The sequence below is a fragment of the Alosa sapidissima genome, chromosome 12 (assembly GCF_018492685.1).
Source record: "Alosa sapidissima isolate fAloSap1 chromosome 12, fAloSap1.pri, whole genome shotgun sequence".
NCBI classification, from domain to species: domain Eukaryota; kingdom Metazoa; phylum Chordata; class Actinopteri; order Clupeiformes; family Clupeidae; genus Alosa; species Alosa sapidissima.
The window spans coordinates 5,622,242-5,636,740 of record NC_055968.1 but is presented as its reverse complement, the minus strand read 5'-3'; the positions used below and the strand labels follow the sequence as shown (position 1 = coordinate 5,636,740).

The following is a 14,499-nucleotide window of genomic DNA, read 5'->3' as shown; positions in this document are numbered from 1 at the left end:
TGTGGTTAGTCTCCATTTTCATACACAGAAGTCCTTGAGAGACAGGTGACATGTTTGCAAATTCGTACTATTTACCGGTACTTATTTTATTATTTTTTTTATGGAGAAAAGAAAGTGAAGAATAACAGGGTGAGTGAGAGATTGGAAGTAGATCAGGAAAGGACCGTATGCCAAACCCTGTGGATACTTGTACCTGTGTATTGGGATGCTACTGCTTAAAGGTACACTATGCAATTTTCACCTTAATATAACCTTTATGAAGCCAATTTGATGGTAAACAAACTTGTAATAGCCAAATCGTTCACTTAACATAGCTATACACTGTGGCCCGACAAATCTCATGAGAATCGTGAAACTTTACCTTGTCAGTAGATAGCTCTTTGGAGATTTTTGCCTGTTCTTAATCCTTCACCTCCACAATAAAAGCATTTTCATTGTGTACAGGGGGGATAAGTCATAAGAAGTTTGTTATTTACAACAGCAGAGTAAAATATAAATATATTGCGACTAAATAATACCTAATACCTAAACCTGCATAGTGTACCTTTAAGGCCCAGCTCTCCTCACATTTGTACTATTTTCACTGTTATCTAAATTATAACTCGTTTAATAACTTGTTTTAATAAATTGTGGTTGGTTAGCCAAAGTGCTTTGCTGCATCTGCTTAGAACTGTAATCATACTGTAATTGGGTACAAGGATAATTATGAGAGCCTGTTGTTTATTGTTCTAACATTAATTGCAGCCACAATACTAAACACAGCATGTTCCCACATGAAATATAACTTCATTGGTGGGCAAGTTCAAACATTCCATTAATTTGTTAATCAATTAAAATGGATTTTGACTAATTTTAAAGCAGTGTTAATGGTTTGTTATTGCTTTCAGTTGATACTGAAGTGAACTTTTCTCAATCATAATTGAATTAGCTCAGATCCGCTGTGGTTGATTAATGGTGTGGGGCAGCTAAAAATCTATCACACATGTGGAGGTGGATATTTCATTATGAGTTTTGAAATAAAGGCATGGCCAGTGGAGCCTTGGCTCTTTTGTTTATATCCACTGTCGGGTTTGATTTTCTCAGTAAGGTGTCATCGTTGGCCCGCCATATTGGGTAGACCTCATGGGGAAAAAAGAAAAGGGTAGAGATTAAGTGATTGTCGCAGTCAATTAATAGGAGAGAAATAATGCAACCAGGACTTGTGCAGGGAAAGGACAATGTGTCTGCAATACAAATATGATTGCAGATGTTTTGTTTTGATTGAAGAATACAAAAGTGGGGTAGTGCCTCTTAGGTTTCTCTAAGAGGAAAAAAACACCTCAGCTGCAAGCAAGCCTCCTTTTATTGAGAAGGGGCAAAACGCATAACAAGCTAGAAAAACAGATGAGTAAATAAGGAGGACTATAAGAACTACAGTCTACTACATTAACTTTCTAGTCTCTCATGCCCTCTTAGTACAGCACAAGGACCTGATGAATCACAAAGATTGGTTGGAATGATCATCTTAGGGGCTCCAGCAAGACAATGTGGTTTTACTGAACATGAATCCTTAAGATGGACACTTTGTCACTAATGATTGCCAGGAGGAACTAATTGCCTTGGTGCAAATTGGGGCAACTCGTATGCATCCTTGGCTGTGCCAAAAACCATAAAGCTCTGCGTCTAAAGCATCATTTATGCTCAACATTAAAAACAGATACGGACGGAGCCTCCGTCTGTTCTCTGTGTTGATTTCGTCGTTTTTTTTTTTCCGTTCACTTCAACGTTACAAATATAGATGAAACGGATCAACGGATGAAATCTACATCTCGCTCAGCATGCAACCAGCAATTAATGTCTATTAATTACTTCCCCACAATCTAGAGTTCCGGTTCTCAGCTTTCATTGTGAGTGGGGTCTTCTTGGCTCTTTGAGTTTTATTTTTTTCCTTCACAATTCTGGGATTGGCAATGGCCCCTGGGGTTTGGAGCATGTTTTTTGACACTCAGCCATTTTCCACTGTAGGAGCGGCTCTTTGAATGTATGCCCCCGCGATGGCATAATCAATTTAAGAGTTTGTCTTGGGTCATTATTACCTGCTGGAGAGCCATCTGTTGGCCACGTCTGTGGGAGGAGAGTGCCAGGTAGCTAGAGCAGTGAAGTGGAGAAAAAGATGGAATGAGAGGGAGAGATGGAGTGAGGGATATGGAGAGGGGAGGCACAGAGATGGAGTAGAGGAATGGAGCTGTTAGAAGAGAGTGACGAGAGCAGTAGAACGAACAGGAGAGATGGAGAGAGAAGGAAATGTGTAAAAAAGGCAGGAGGAATTCAAAGCATGGGCTTCCGAACGGAAGGGACCAGCCAGATGGCCGGGGACACAAGCGTCCTCACACTGCCAAATGGGCCTAGGCATATTTAAGAGAACCATGACTAAATATAATTACTCTCTATTCAATGCCTATTCGAAGAAGCAGGCCGTTGGAGAACTTTCTCGTAGGGTCTGCGTGGGCAGTTTGAGAGTGCCTCTCTCTAAGGGGCTCAAATAATAAAAAAAAAATGGAACACAGCACTACAGGATACAGAAATATGCTGTCCATGTGTATTAATTTTACTGTGGTGAATAATTCCACTTTAGATGCTGAAAAGGGTGAAATGTGCAACTAAATGAATGAACTAATATAATTGATTCCACATACAGAAGCATTAGGCTGTTAAATTGGTTGCTTTTTAGAACACCCTGTTTTTTTTCTAGTGTTCAAGGGTATACAAGGAATGTGTTTTAAACCACAAATATAAGCATGTGGAAGAAAAGAGTGCTTTTTGTATCTCACAAATATCCATAACTAAATTGTTAACACTCAGGAATATGCCTACCAACCTGGTACTGTGATGTCTACCATGTTTCTGATGAATTTAGCTGTGCAGTCAGTTGAATAGATTGTGCAGTCACATTTAGGGTTTTACATACTGCTCTCCAAATTATTGGGGAGCTACAGTGTAGGGGCCAGTGTCATCAAACACACTATGTGTGAAAAACTGCAATACTTCAAACAATCCATCACTTCACCTGTCATTCAAAAATTACATCTTTAAGGCTGATGTTACATTTTTGGCTTTCTTCATGTTAAATAAGAGAGAACTTGGAAGAACTTTACTGGCCCACAGAGAACAGGTTTCTCTGCCATCAAACACCTTTGGAATGAACTATAAGAGAGCTTGTGAGCAAGACCACACATATGCTCTTCTGAATCAATGGGCAAAAATGTTCACAGAAACTCTAAAATACATCACAACAGAGTGGAAGCTGTTACAGCTGCATAGGGGGGACCATATTACTACCTATGGATTTAGAATGGGATGTCATTGAAGTTCCAGTGGGTGAAATGGCAGGCGTCCCAATACTTATGTCTATAGTGTATTTAGAAAGCATTCTTAAAAAAAAACTGTGGTTGTGAAATACAATGCATGTCATCATTAAGACATTTAGATTTGGATTTGCCTAAGCATTGTCATTTTTGAGAAAGAGTAACAACATGGTGCACTTATTGTTGTATTGAGGTGGGATTTGATTTACTGTAATACTGCACTGTAAATGTACTCCAAGTAACCATACTTTTTTAATGTCATAGATTTCATTGATTGAGTAGACTGTGGGTATGCTTGAGTGAGTACTATAATGAACCAGAGGACACTGCGTGCATGGGTGGCTAGTTACATTAGTAGATGTAGAGGTTATTGGAATAATCAGTGAAGTAAAGGTTGCTAGGATGTTGAAATAGGAGGCGAATGTAAAGAGGTGAATGTAAAGATGAGTGGGCAAAATAAATTGGGGCTTCAGACGGCGACAAAATTGTCACATTTTGTAACTATTTTTTGAGACACTATAAGTATTTTTACTACTCGGTATGTGCAACCTTAAAATTTGTTGACATTTTTTTTTTAATTGTTTTTAATTTCGTGTTGAAAAACGAGGAGCGAGTCTGACAGTGTAGGCCAATGTGTGTGAGAGGGGGAGGGTCCGGGAGTGATTAGTCAGTTGTACGGGTCACGTCATCCAGAGCCTACAGCAACAATTCCTGAGGTCAAGGAGGAAATATCAGACGACGTGTCAGATTCAGAAGAAGCCGCTGTGGTGGGGGGAAAAGGCAAGAAAACAGTGTTTTTGACTGGAATGGCTGAAGAAGTTTATGTGGTTTAGATATTGCAAAACACCAACACATCAACTTCATTACAAGCATTACATGTTAATATGACAATTTATCCTACTACATTTATTCTATTTTATCTCTCATTAACTGTCAAATTTATGAAATCAACATAATGAAATAGCTGCTCTTTGGCTTTGAATGAATGTAATGTTACATGCCTGCTGGCAGTAAACAGTCCAGGTGGGGTCCACACATGATGACTTATTTAATACCTTGTCTAATCTGATATTAGTAAATACTTTGACCGGACCAAGCTATATAGTCACAGGTAAAAAATAATTCAGTTTGTCTGCATATACTCTCTCTATAGTAACCTAGATGTGTAATGATTTTTTGAGCCTAGTTAATGGCTCAAAAGAGCAGTATAGTTTGACGTAGCGAAGTTGGCCTCAAAAGCTATGCTATATGCCATTCAGTTGTAAATGCATTATCTGGTCTTACTCAACACTGCACCAGTTGACGCCATTTTGGTCCCAATCGAAAACTCCCACTCGTTATCATCCAGAAATGGACCCTGGGTTGCTGTTGCACTGGAGTTTCCCTTTAACCCTTAAAGGAGTACCGTCACACCGATGTGACGGGAATGTTGAGAAATGAACATTCTAAAGAATATCTGGGTTCATTGAATTCAACATAGAATTTTAGAACCTTCAATTGTTGCGGAACTTAGAATGTTCAAAAACCTACACCTTTAAGGGTTAAGCTTCCACTCAAACATTTTATTATACACAAACAAATTAAGACACTGGCTGGGTAAAGGACCCTTTTGGGTCTGGGCATTTCCCATCCACTGCACACCTGTTGCCAGATTAGCCTAGCTTGAGTGCTAATTAATAAGCCCGCATTATCACATGAATTTAATGAAATCAATTAAGTGGCATATGGCTTCCTCATTGGGAAACTCATACCTTCAACTTTGATAAATGATGCCTTGGGTTGAGTTTTGTATTAGCATTTAATTTGCCAGGGTTGCAGGGTGTATTGATGGCAGAGATCAAACACACACTTAGCCATTGGCTTGAAGGGGGTCCCACTTTAAAGAGAGGCTGAGAGAGCACACACCCATCCCTCAGCCATGACTCTAACCTTTGGGAGATTAAAGACTTAGCTTTGTTAGTGTTGGTGGGTGGATGCAGTTCATGAAAAGTTCATTAAAATGACCAGGCAAGATAAATTAGATTATTATAGACCCACGGACAACACAGATACACGTTTGTGTCTGTATGTACATAGAGCAGTTATTTTATTCATTCCATCAAATCATATATTGCATTTATTATTCTGCTGTATGTTATTAAGATTTATTGCATTTAATTGCATGAATAATAACGAAATACTTTCTGGAAGGATTTGCCTCAAAGAAGCATTGTTATTCAGAATTTTGTCACATCCTGTGCTTGAGAGCAAACGGATGCAAGTGGTTTGGGTTTGCCATGAACTCCAGAAAGGCAGCTATTTTAGGTGTTAATGAAGCTAATGACATAGAGATTAGCTCTATTGTTAATCACCATGCTGCGACAATGGAAGAAAGCATGCTATCCCCCTGGCCTGTCGAATTTCATAGAATTTTAATGAATGATTGTTAGCCTAATTCAAACTGTAATGATCTGTTTGTTCGTCCTAATTCATTTCAGATGGTAAAAGCCATGTTCACTCATGTTTTTCTCCTTGTGAACAAATGCCTCCAATTGTACTTCTTGCCTGATTCGAATGTGTACAATATCTCTCGTTATAGTTGGCCCTGATCGATTGCCTCAATAACCCTGGCTTCACATTTGTAGCAGGCAAAATTAATGTTTGCTCTGTCTGAAAGTTAGATTGTCTTCTCTCCTAGCTTAAAGAATTAGGTGCTGATAATTGATCTGATATCCTTGTTAATATGGTTTGAAGCAGGTAGCCTCTCTGTGAAGAGCATTTTCCTCTTAGAGTGCATCTATTGCTTTTACCACCATTTATCGATTGGAAAATACAATTGGGGTATCACTCAACAGTGGACTGTGGTTATTTTACATGCACACTATTAGCATCCGGGTCTGATTGTCATGTCTAATAGCTTTTCGGATCAATCTGCTGTGAGAGTCCATTTGTAGCCAATGGGAGTTTGTGGACATTTTAACATGATGGTGAAGTTAATGCCCATAAGCACTGGCATACAGCTCTGGAAAGTAAAGAGACCACTGCACATTTTTCTGATGTCATCCTACAGTTCCTGAACGACATTCGAATGAGTTGACAGTCAATTAAGAGACCACTACAAATTTGAATATGACCTTCAACTCATTTGAATGTCACTCAGCAACCATAGGATGACATCAGAAAAATGTGCTGTGGTCTCTTTATTTTTTTCCAGAGCTGTATAACACAGTTTCAACTCCTGCTCATTAGATTGCTAAATCAAATGATCTTATCCGTCTTTGTTTCAAGCATTATATTGATATGTACAGTTTGTATGTGTGAATGTGTTTGTATGTACTGTATGTATGTGTGAGTGCATGAGCTTTCTTACTTTGTCTGAAAACTCTTCATTTTGTGCAATTTTATGAGGCAGTAGTCCAATAAGACTATTTTGAAACTGTCAAGTGATCACTGAATGTCATCTGTTGGATGTAAGGATTCACCCCATAGAATTAGAGATGGGAAGGAGAGGTGCTAAATATCAAAACATTCTCAGGTAAGTGAGATTACCAGCCAGTTGGAAATCTCATTGGCATGTGGTTACCTCAGCACAAACCTAGCCATAATGTTAGTAAGCTGTGTGTTTGCAAGGGGAGGCAAAGGGAACATATGAGCCATGTTGGCATTTTCATGTCTGACATTTTCAAACATGCCTGATGAACGCTGAGATTTAATGTCTGAAAGATCTGTAAACCAGCACTCATTCTTCCCCTCTAGTCCCCCTGGGGTCACATATTTTATTTATGCACTCCATAAAAAAATAAAGGTTTACTCGGCTGGCTGGAGGTAAGCAACATATTCTCAAGACTGGGCCATATGCTTCCACTAATGGATACGGTGAAAATGGAAAAGGTCTTGGCAATTCCCCTCTGTCTTCCTTAGTAGGTCTGGGATCATTGCCTCCTATTGCTGGCCTGTGGTTCGGCTATATAGCTTCTAATGACCTGAGAGAGAGAGCAAGCACTGAAACATGCACTTCTGACACATGCCCATAGCCAGAGCCTGTGGGATCCACTTTTGTTTGGGTTATTGAGGGTTATACTTTAAGCATTACAGCACTGTATCAATAATGATTCTACTCCTAATTCCCTCTTCAACAGGCTCCAGTGTGGCGCAGGGTACTACTGCAGTTATGGATATGTAGCCTTGCTTATTAGCTGCAAGGTGTTGCCCATTATTTTGACTGTTGCGAGTGTTTTTCTGGACCCCAGTGAAATGTGCAACAGCTGAATTGATTGACAGCTGACTTCATGCTCTGTAACTACAGCAACCGACAAGGTCATGTCTGAGCAGATTATGCTTAAATGGGACAGCACTTGGAAATATCCCTCTTCATTACATTTTCTGCTTTTCACTGGCCTCATCTTTTGTCTATAGACTGCCTCTTCCTCTCAGACTTTATCATACATTGACTTCCTCATTTTCAAAGTGTTTCTTTTAAGCAATACATTTAAATAAACCTTTCCAGCTAGATAATTTGTATACAATATATACCTGATAGTGCTGAAATATTTATTTCAGCACTATCAGGTATATTTGTATACAAATCATTATTCCCCCCAGAGCAGCATTTATGACATGTCATAAATGCTGCTCTGGGGGGAATAATGATTTGACAAACATTACTCTTTGTAATGGATTTTGCTTAATCCACATAACAATCAGAACAGATCTAATAATGCTAAATGCAGTATGAATAAATGCCATCTTTTTTGGACACACACACACACCCTGGGGTTTGCAAATTCAGGATTTTGCCGGATGCTAAGCTGGCATTAACACACTGCTGCGCTTCCATTTCAGTTGTCAGCGGCGCATCAATCACCAGGGTAAAGTCAAAGGAGGTATATACGTCCCTGTCTAATTGATGGCTCTGTTGGCGAGTCGAAAGGCGTTAAATTGCTGACGTCTCCATGATGGAATGTCAGCTGTCATTCTGAAAGCAAGGCCTGCATCTCATCCCTACATGAACAACGGCAAGCAGTAGGATAGAAAATGAGGTGGAGAGAAAGGGGGAAGGGAGGAGGAAGCACAAGGAACAAGATGAAAAGATGAAGTAGGAGAGCGAGATGAGGACAAGTTGGAGTGAGAATAGTGGAGAAGTGGTTCCCCCTGCCTTGATCAGGGGTCAGAGATTAAATGCAGGCCCCTTTATGGCAGCCAAGAGCGCTGTCTAACATTCCCACAGGAGATAATGGGGTTTCTCTGGCACATTGAAGACTAATGTGGACATTTTTGCTGCCCTCTAATATTACTCTTTTCCACACCTAGCAACTATTCCAGTCTGAAGGAGCTGGGAAATCTTAAACGTTTACTTTACACAAAAAGATGAAGAACCTTTGAAACATGCTGAATGTTAAATAATGGTTGGAAATGGTAGATGTGTTTTCTTTATCTCCTCTTTGTTGAATATTAGTTTGCAAAAAAATGTTTGTCATCACAAGCCTTTTTATTATTGCAAGGCTTTCCCCCACAGTCTCAACTGAAATGTTAAGCCATTGCACTGACTGAAATGGCTCCTCAGTGGCTGTTCACATTTTTGATTAAGCAGTGTGATTTGATGGCTGCTGCAGACACATTTTAATGCTGAAATGTTTGCACAAGCTTGGAGAGGGATTTTTGTTTTTCTTTTGCATTTCTCTTGATTTTTTTGGCTGTTTTGACTATGATGGCTCTGCTGGTAAAAATGATTGTTAAATCAGATGTTATACTAAAACAGGGGCCTACTAGTTTTATGAATCTGCTCCCACCAAGTCATCAACCATAATGATCTTTTTTAGGAGCCGCAGTGAACCCGCGTGCTCTTACTGTGTCCTTTGAGAATACTCTTTACTATGTAGTAACAGAGGTGAAAGCCTTACGGCACAGCCTGCAGAAACATAAATCCCAGAGCCTGTAATTGTCATAGTATTGTGGGCCATGCAATAACAGCCAGAACCTTAAAAATATCTCTCATTATGTCAGCAAACATGGAGGGGACATTTATTTCAGTGTTTTTAATAACTGATTTACTCTCAATTGATAGTGCTTTGTGTTAGAATACATTGTTATTTGGGGAGCTTTTGCATTATCCTGGTATAATTCATGGCTTTTTAACTTAACTTAATTTTAATTTAACTTAATTTTGTGTAAATCTCATTCGATTGTAGAGAAGTGTTTCAGTTAAATCTGGAAACATATAGGATATTATGACATTAAGAACTGGATTTGCATGTTTTTTGGAGTCATTTTTAGATGAAGATCTTGTCAGTTTAATTCAACAAACACTGGACGGTCTAATCCATGTGATTAAGACATTTTTGTCTGACATTTTGTTCAGAGAACACGTTGCCGTGCACTAACAGGGCAGTGAAGGGAAATATCCCCTTGACGTTTAATGTATACCTGTACCTGACATTGTAAAAAACACTAAAAACCCAAACACTAAAAATTACACAAATGTATCCAATTTCACATTGAATACATGATTAGTACAGTGTGCCATATTTAGATTGTTACCTTCATCTTATGATAGTTACAGATAGATTTCCAGTTACAATAACAAGTACAGTACAGCTGTGGGTACATACTGTAGTCCACATCTATTCAGCTTGTGAATACAGTTTCCAGTTTATTTAAAACAGTGGTCCCCAAACTACGGCCCACGGGCCGGATACGGCCCGCCACCTCATTTTAGGTGGCCCCCCAAAACATGTCCGTGGTAGGATCCGGCCCGCACGGGAGTACGACATCGTCAAACTATAACCTCCGTAATTTCCCCCATTCATTCTCTATGGCGGGTCTTAAAGGGACACCAGGCAACGTTTTCGTGTTAATTACTCATCTTCGTAAGTCGGTATATGGTTAAATGACTCATTACAGGGCGAATGAAGACTCTCTCGCCCGCCCCTACTGTCTGTAGGAAGAATATCCCACTTGCAAGTTCAGTGTATCGTACCTGCCGACCGAAGCAGGATCAGTTTACATCCTGCATCCACAACACAGAGGGAGGCTAATGAAACGCTATGTTATTGTTGCAAACATATGTATAATGGCAGAGCCGGCGAAGAAGCAGCGAAAACCCTTGACGGAAGATGCAAAGAAAAGGAAAAGAGCTTTAGACTGAGCGAGGGGGAGTTTCGTAGAGAAAAAGCATCAGGCTTGCCTGGTGTCCCTTTAACAGTACACATGTAATACTCTTTTTGTCCACTGGTGGATGTTTTGGCGCTGTTTCGCGTTTGCCATCGAAAACGGAATGAAATGTATAGTAGGCCTACTGTACCTGCAAACAATGTAAGAGGCCTCTGCTGTCTGCATCAGTGCTCAAAGTATTCTAAAAGTTTATCAATTAATTGTTAATAACTAACTTCTATTCAAGTCATAATTCTGGAACTTTCTGGTATAATTATTTATATTTTTTATTCACTCGTTCAAATATTCATACAGAGTTCACAAAGTTCTCATCAGGTGAGTGAAAGTTAGAATGGTGGTCATTTCAGATGTTTCTGCCACCACTTCATAAAACTCATAGTTTGAGAACTTTAAATTTGTAGGATATTGCTTGTTTACAACTTGAGCTGTGTATGCAAAGTTCAGAGTTCAAAATATACTTTTGAGACTCCCTGCTTATAGTTTTGAGAATGCTATTATTAGTATTATTTCATTTGAGCTACATTTTACACTGATATGGCAAGACGGCAATATAAACACAGATAACAATGGTATTAAATTGCAATAGCCTATAGATTAAATGTAATGGAATATTCAACTAAGGTAGACTGCCTTTGTTCACAGCACTAAGCTGTTTATGGTTACTGATATACTCCGAGTCTCTGGCCCTCTCTTAGAGCCAGTGAGCTGGCCCTCGGAGAAAAAAGTTTGGGGACCACTGATTTAAAATATACAAAATGAAATGGCACATGTATTTTCACATCTAACAAAGAAATACATTCAGTATTGTCCTGATATTTGAAGGTAGATGTGTGCTTATGTGTGTGCGTGTGTGTGTGTGTGTGTGTGTGTGCGCGCAGGTGAGGACATGGCCTACAGGAAGGTGCGTGCAGGTCATCGGGGCTCGTTGCGCTCGCGGGACCTGGAGAGGGAGGAGCTGCAAGCTGCGACTCTCGAGCTGGAGTGGGACATGGAGAAGGAGCTGGAGGAGCCCGGTCTGGACCGCTTCCAGCTGGAGTGTGTCGAGCGACAGCCTGTGGGCAACTCCGTCGGAGGAGGTGGGGGGGCCGACCTGGACCTGGAGCCCATCCAGCCCTCCACTTCTCCGCACGGACGATTCCAGCGCCTCCAGGAGGAGCCCAGCTACGGGTCCCGCTTCACCCGGGCAGCTTCCAAAGCACAGAGGAGGGCTGAGAACTGGAGCTGGGCAGTCAAGTACATCTTAGCTGGAGCAGGGGTGTTCATCCTGGGGCTGGTGATCGGACGGTACACACACAGCACAGAGGAACAGACATCAGGTGTGCCGTCAGATGTGGATGTGCTGGATAGTGTGTTGAGGGGCATCACAGCAGAGGATCTGCGGGCATTAAAAAGGTAATTCTGGTTCTGTATGATGTCAATAATGACAGCATTAATAACATCATTCATATTGCATCCTTTTCACAAGCACTATGGGAATCCATCTTAGAACATCATTATGCGTACATAGGCCTACATATAGAGCCAAATTACAGGGTTTTCCTGCATATAGAATTGTAAGGTCGCTTCCTCGAGCCGGCCCCAGCCTCCCAACAAATTGCTAACATTAGTACTTGTTTTCACGAAAAAACTTTTTCCAGCATTGAATTGATTTGAAGGATGTAGCTGCCATTGCGGCTCTGCAGTGGCACTGTATCACAATCCGTGCATCAGGCAAAGTCAGTGTGGACTGACTCATACTTCTCCACGTTCATCAGCTAGCTAGCTAGCTGGCAAATAAGCCAAACTAGGTAACGGTAGGAACGCTAGGTTCTATGTGACCTGAGTGAAATGATTCAAGTTAAATGTTAATGTGGGTGTGAGCAAAATGACACAGTCGTCACATCTGTAGATATTATTTTTTTAGATGATAAACCTCAACTTTATCATTTAAAGCAAAATATTTTGCGGATCCATTGGCTATGGGTTGTGTGGACCCCACTTTGAGAACCACTGGTTTACATGACTGGTCATTGACCCAATATTCTGGTAAATAAATGCATGTGCCAGGGGTCTTTTTCATGTTTTTCTTAATTTTAATATGATCTCAATTATTATGGCAATTGAGTTAAGGTGTTTACATATGCAATTGGAATATTGTCATTGCTCTGATTAATACAGGACTGTGGTGTCCATGTAAAAGTACTCATTCTTAAACGGGCAGACAGATAAACACAGGTAGGCCAAGGACAGACAAAGTGTATAAAAAAAGATCTTCACACACACGGTGCACAGTGGCCTTCATAGAGGAAGTTAGACACTCTTGTAGAGACAGGTGTGGCCTTTGCTGGGACAGCCTCTCTGGGACCTGCTCACCGCTAACAAAGACAGTTCTGGAGCCCAGAGCGTAGCCCGTCCTGCAGGTGACAAGCAGTGTTGCTGTCTGCAAGCCCAGCTGTGGGGTGGGCTGACAGGCCGGGGAAAGGCTCCCTAACAGGTCTTAATGTGAAATTAAATGTCGACAAACCTCAACTGGGATGACACTGCTTTATTTTCAGGCAGGGATCACGGATTGCATGCATATTTGTGTCAGTAAGATAACTGAGTTCTCAGGCTCAAGTGACACAATGGCGACTTTGCGAGCAATCCTTGTGGTTTATGCCATGTTCATTATTTATTTAGTCACATTTATTTTTCAAGCCCCATTGCGAGCAGCCGACCGCAGTTGCAAGTCTGCAGGAGGAGAGAGGCAGGCAAGCACGCTGATGGGTGGGAAGCTGAAACACAGACAAGTCAAAATATTGTGATGATGTTTGAATCCAGTGCGTCTTAACTCTTTCTCTCGCTCTCTCTCTCTACTCTCTCTATCTCTCTCTGTTCCAGCATTATCTGCTTGGCTTTCAGGAGAGGAGTACATGTTTACAAAGATAATTGCATTATTTACTTTATGGGCACAAAGCCTGCAATCTCTTAGGGAGAAATTGCGCTCTAGTGGGATTGAGGATACTGTGGCAGCTAGTAGCGGATTAACCAAAGAAAATGGTGATTGTAAATGAAACAGTGCTTCCCAATGAAAAAAGGAAAGCCATATTCAGTAAGCAAAGCTTCCACCAGCCAGCCAGCCAGGCCGCCAGGCGCCTCAAATGGAGAGTTAGAGGCTCTTTTGAAAGGCCTTGCGTAATTGGTTCAATACAAATGCTAATAACGTCATTAACAACAAATGTAGCTCTCAGATCCAAGCCCTCTCTCGACTCCCTTTCATCATCTCATGATCATCTCAATCCTGAGTTTTGGGAGTTTGTCAGGAGCTTGCCAGATAGCCGTGTTTGTCTTTAAGTATCTAGAACATGGAAATGGGGTTAAACAAAGCCTTGGTTGACATAGGAATACTTCCATCTCCTTATTGAATGAAACGCTAATATACCAACAATATGATGGAAAATATACAGAACATCTTGGTGTCATTGCTTGATTTTCTTTCTCGTTGTTTTAGCCCTGAATACACTCATGTCAGGATACTGCTATTTCCTTAGCTTGTATTCGTGTTTATTTCTTATTTTTCTGTTCTCTTTTTTTTCTCTTTCATTTACACTTCAAAGAAGGTGTGGATAGAAAAACAGTTCCAGTGAAATGGGATTAACCCAAAATCCCTGGAAGAAGTGCATTTCCCACTGTTCGGTCCTCTCTAATGCTATTCTTTATCTCCCCAAGACACTGGCTCCTAATTACACTTTGTAATTGATACCGTCAAACGCACGGTACTCACTTTATCGGGCAGTTTTAAATAAATATGTGCAAGGTTGAAGAGGGCTGTACATCAGAACAAAGGCTCTGTGGGGACCCCCCTCCCTACAAAGAAAAGAAAGACTGTGCTTGTTAAGGAAGAGAAATTTGGTTGAGCTTGCCGAAGTTGCTAGAAAAGTCAAGAGAGAAATCATACTACCCTCATACTGTTCTGTTTGTCCTCTTTTGGATAGGATGTTGTATAGATTATGAATTGAGTTGTGAGTGATGCGTGCGTGTTGTTTCC

General features: G+C 40.6%; 1 protein-coding gene across 2 annotated transcripts in view; it reads left to right on the top strand.

Moving 5' to 3' along the window:
- LOC121678180 (inactive N-acetylated-alpha-linked acidic dipeptidase-like protein 2) overlaps positions 1-14,499 on the top strand; it is a 215,878-nt gene that overhangs the window by 59,683 nt on the left and 141,696 nt on the right. For both annotated transcript variants that reach the window (XM_042057472.1, XM_042057471.1), the window contains one exon: positions 11,372-11,885. In XM_042057472.1, coding sequence (XP_041913406.1) covers positions 11,372-11,885 — 514 coding nt within the window. The remainder of the gene's footprint in view (positions 1-11,371; positions 11,886-14,499) is intronic.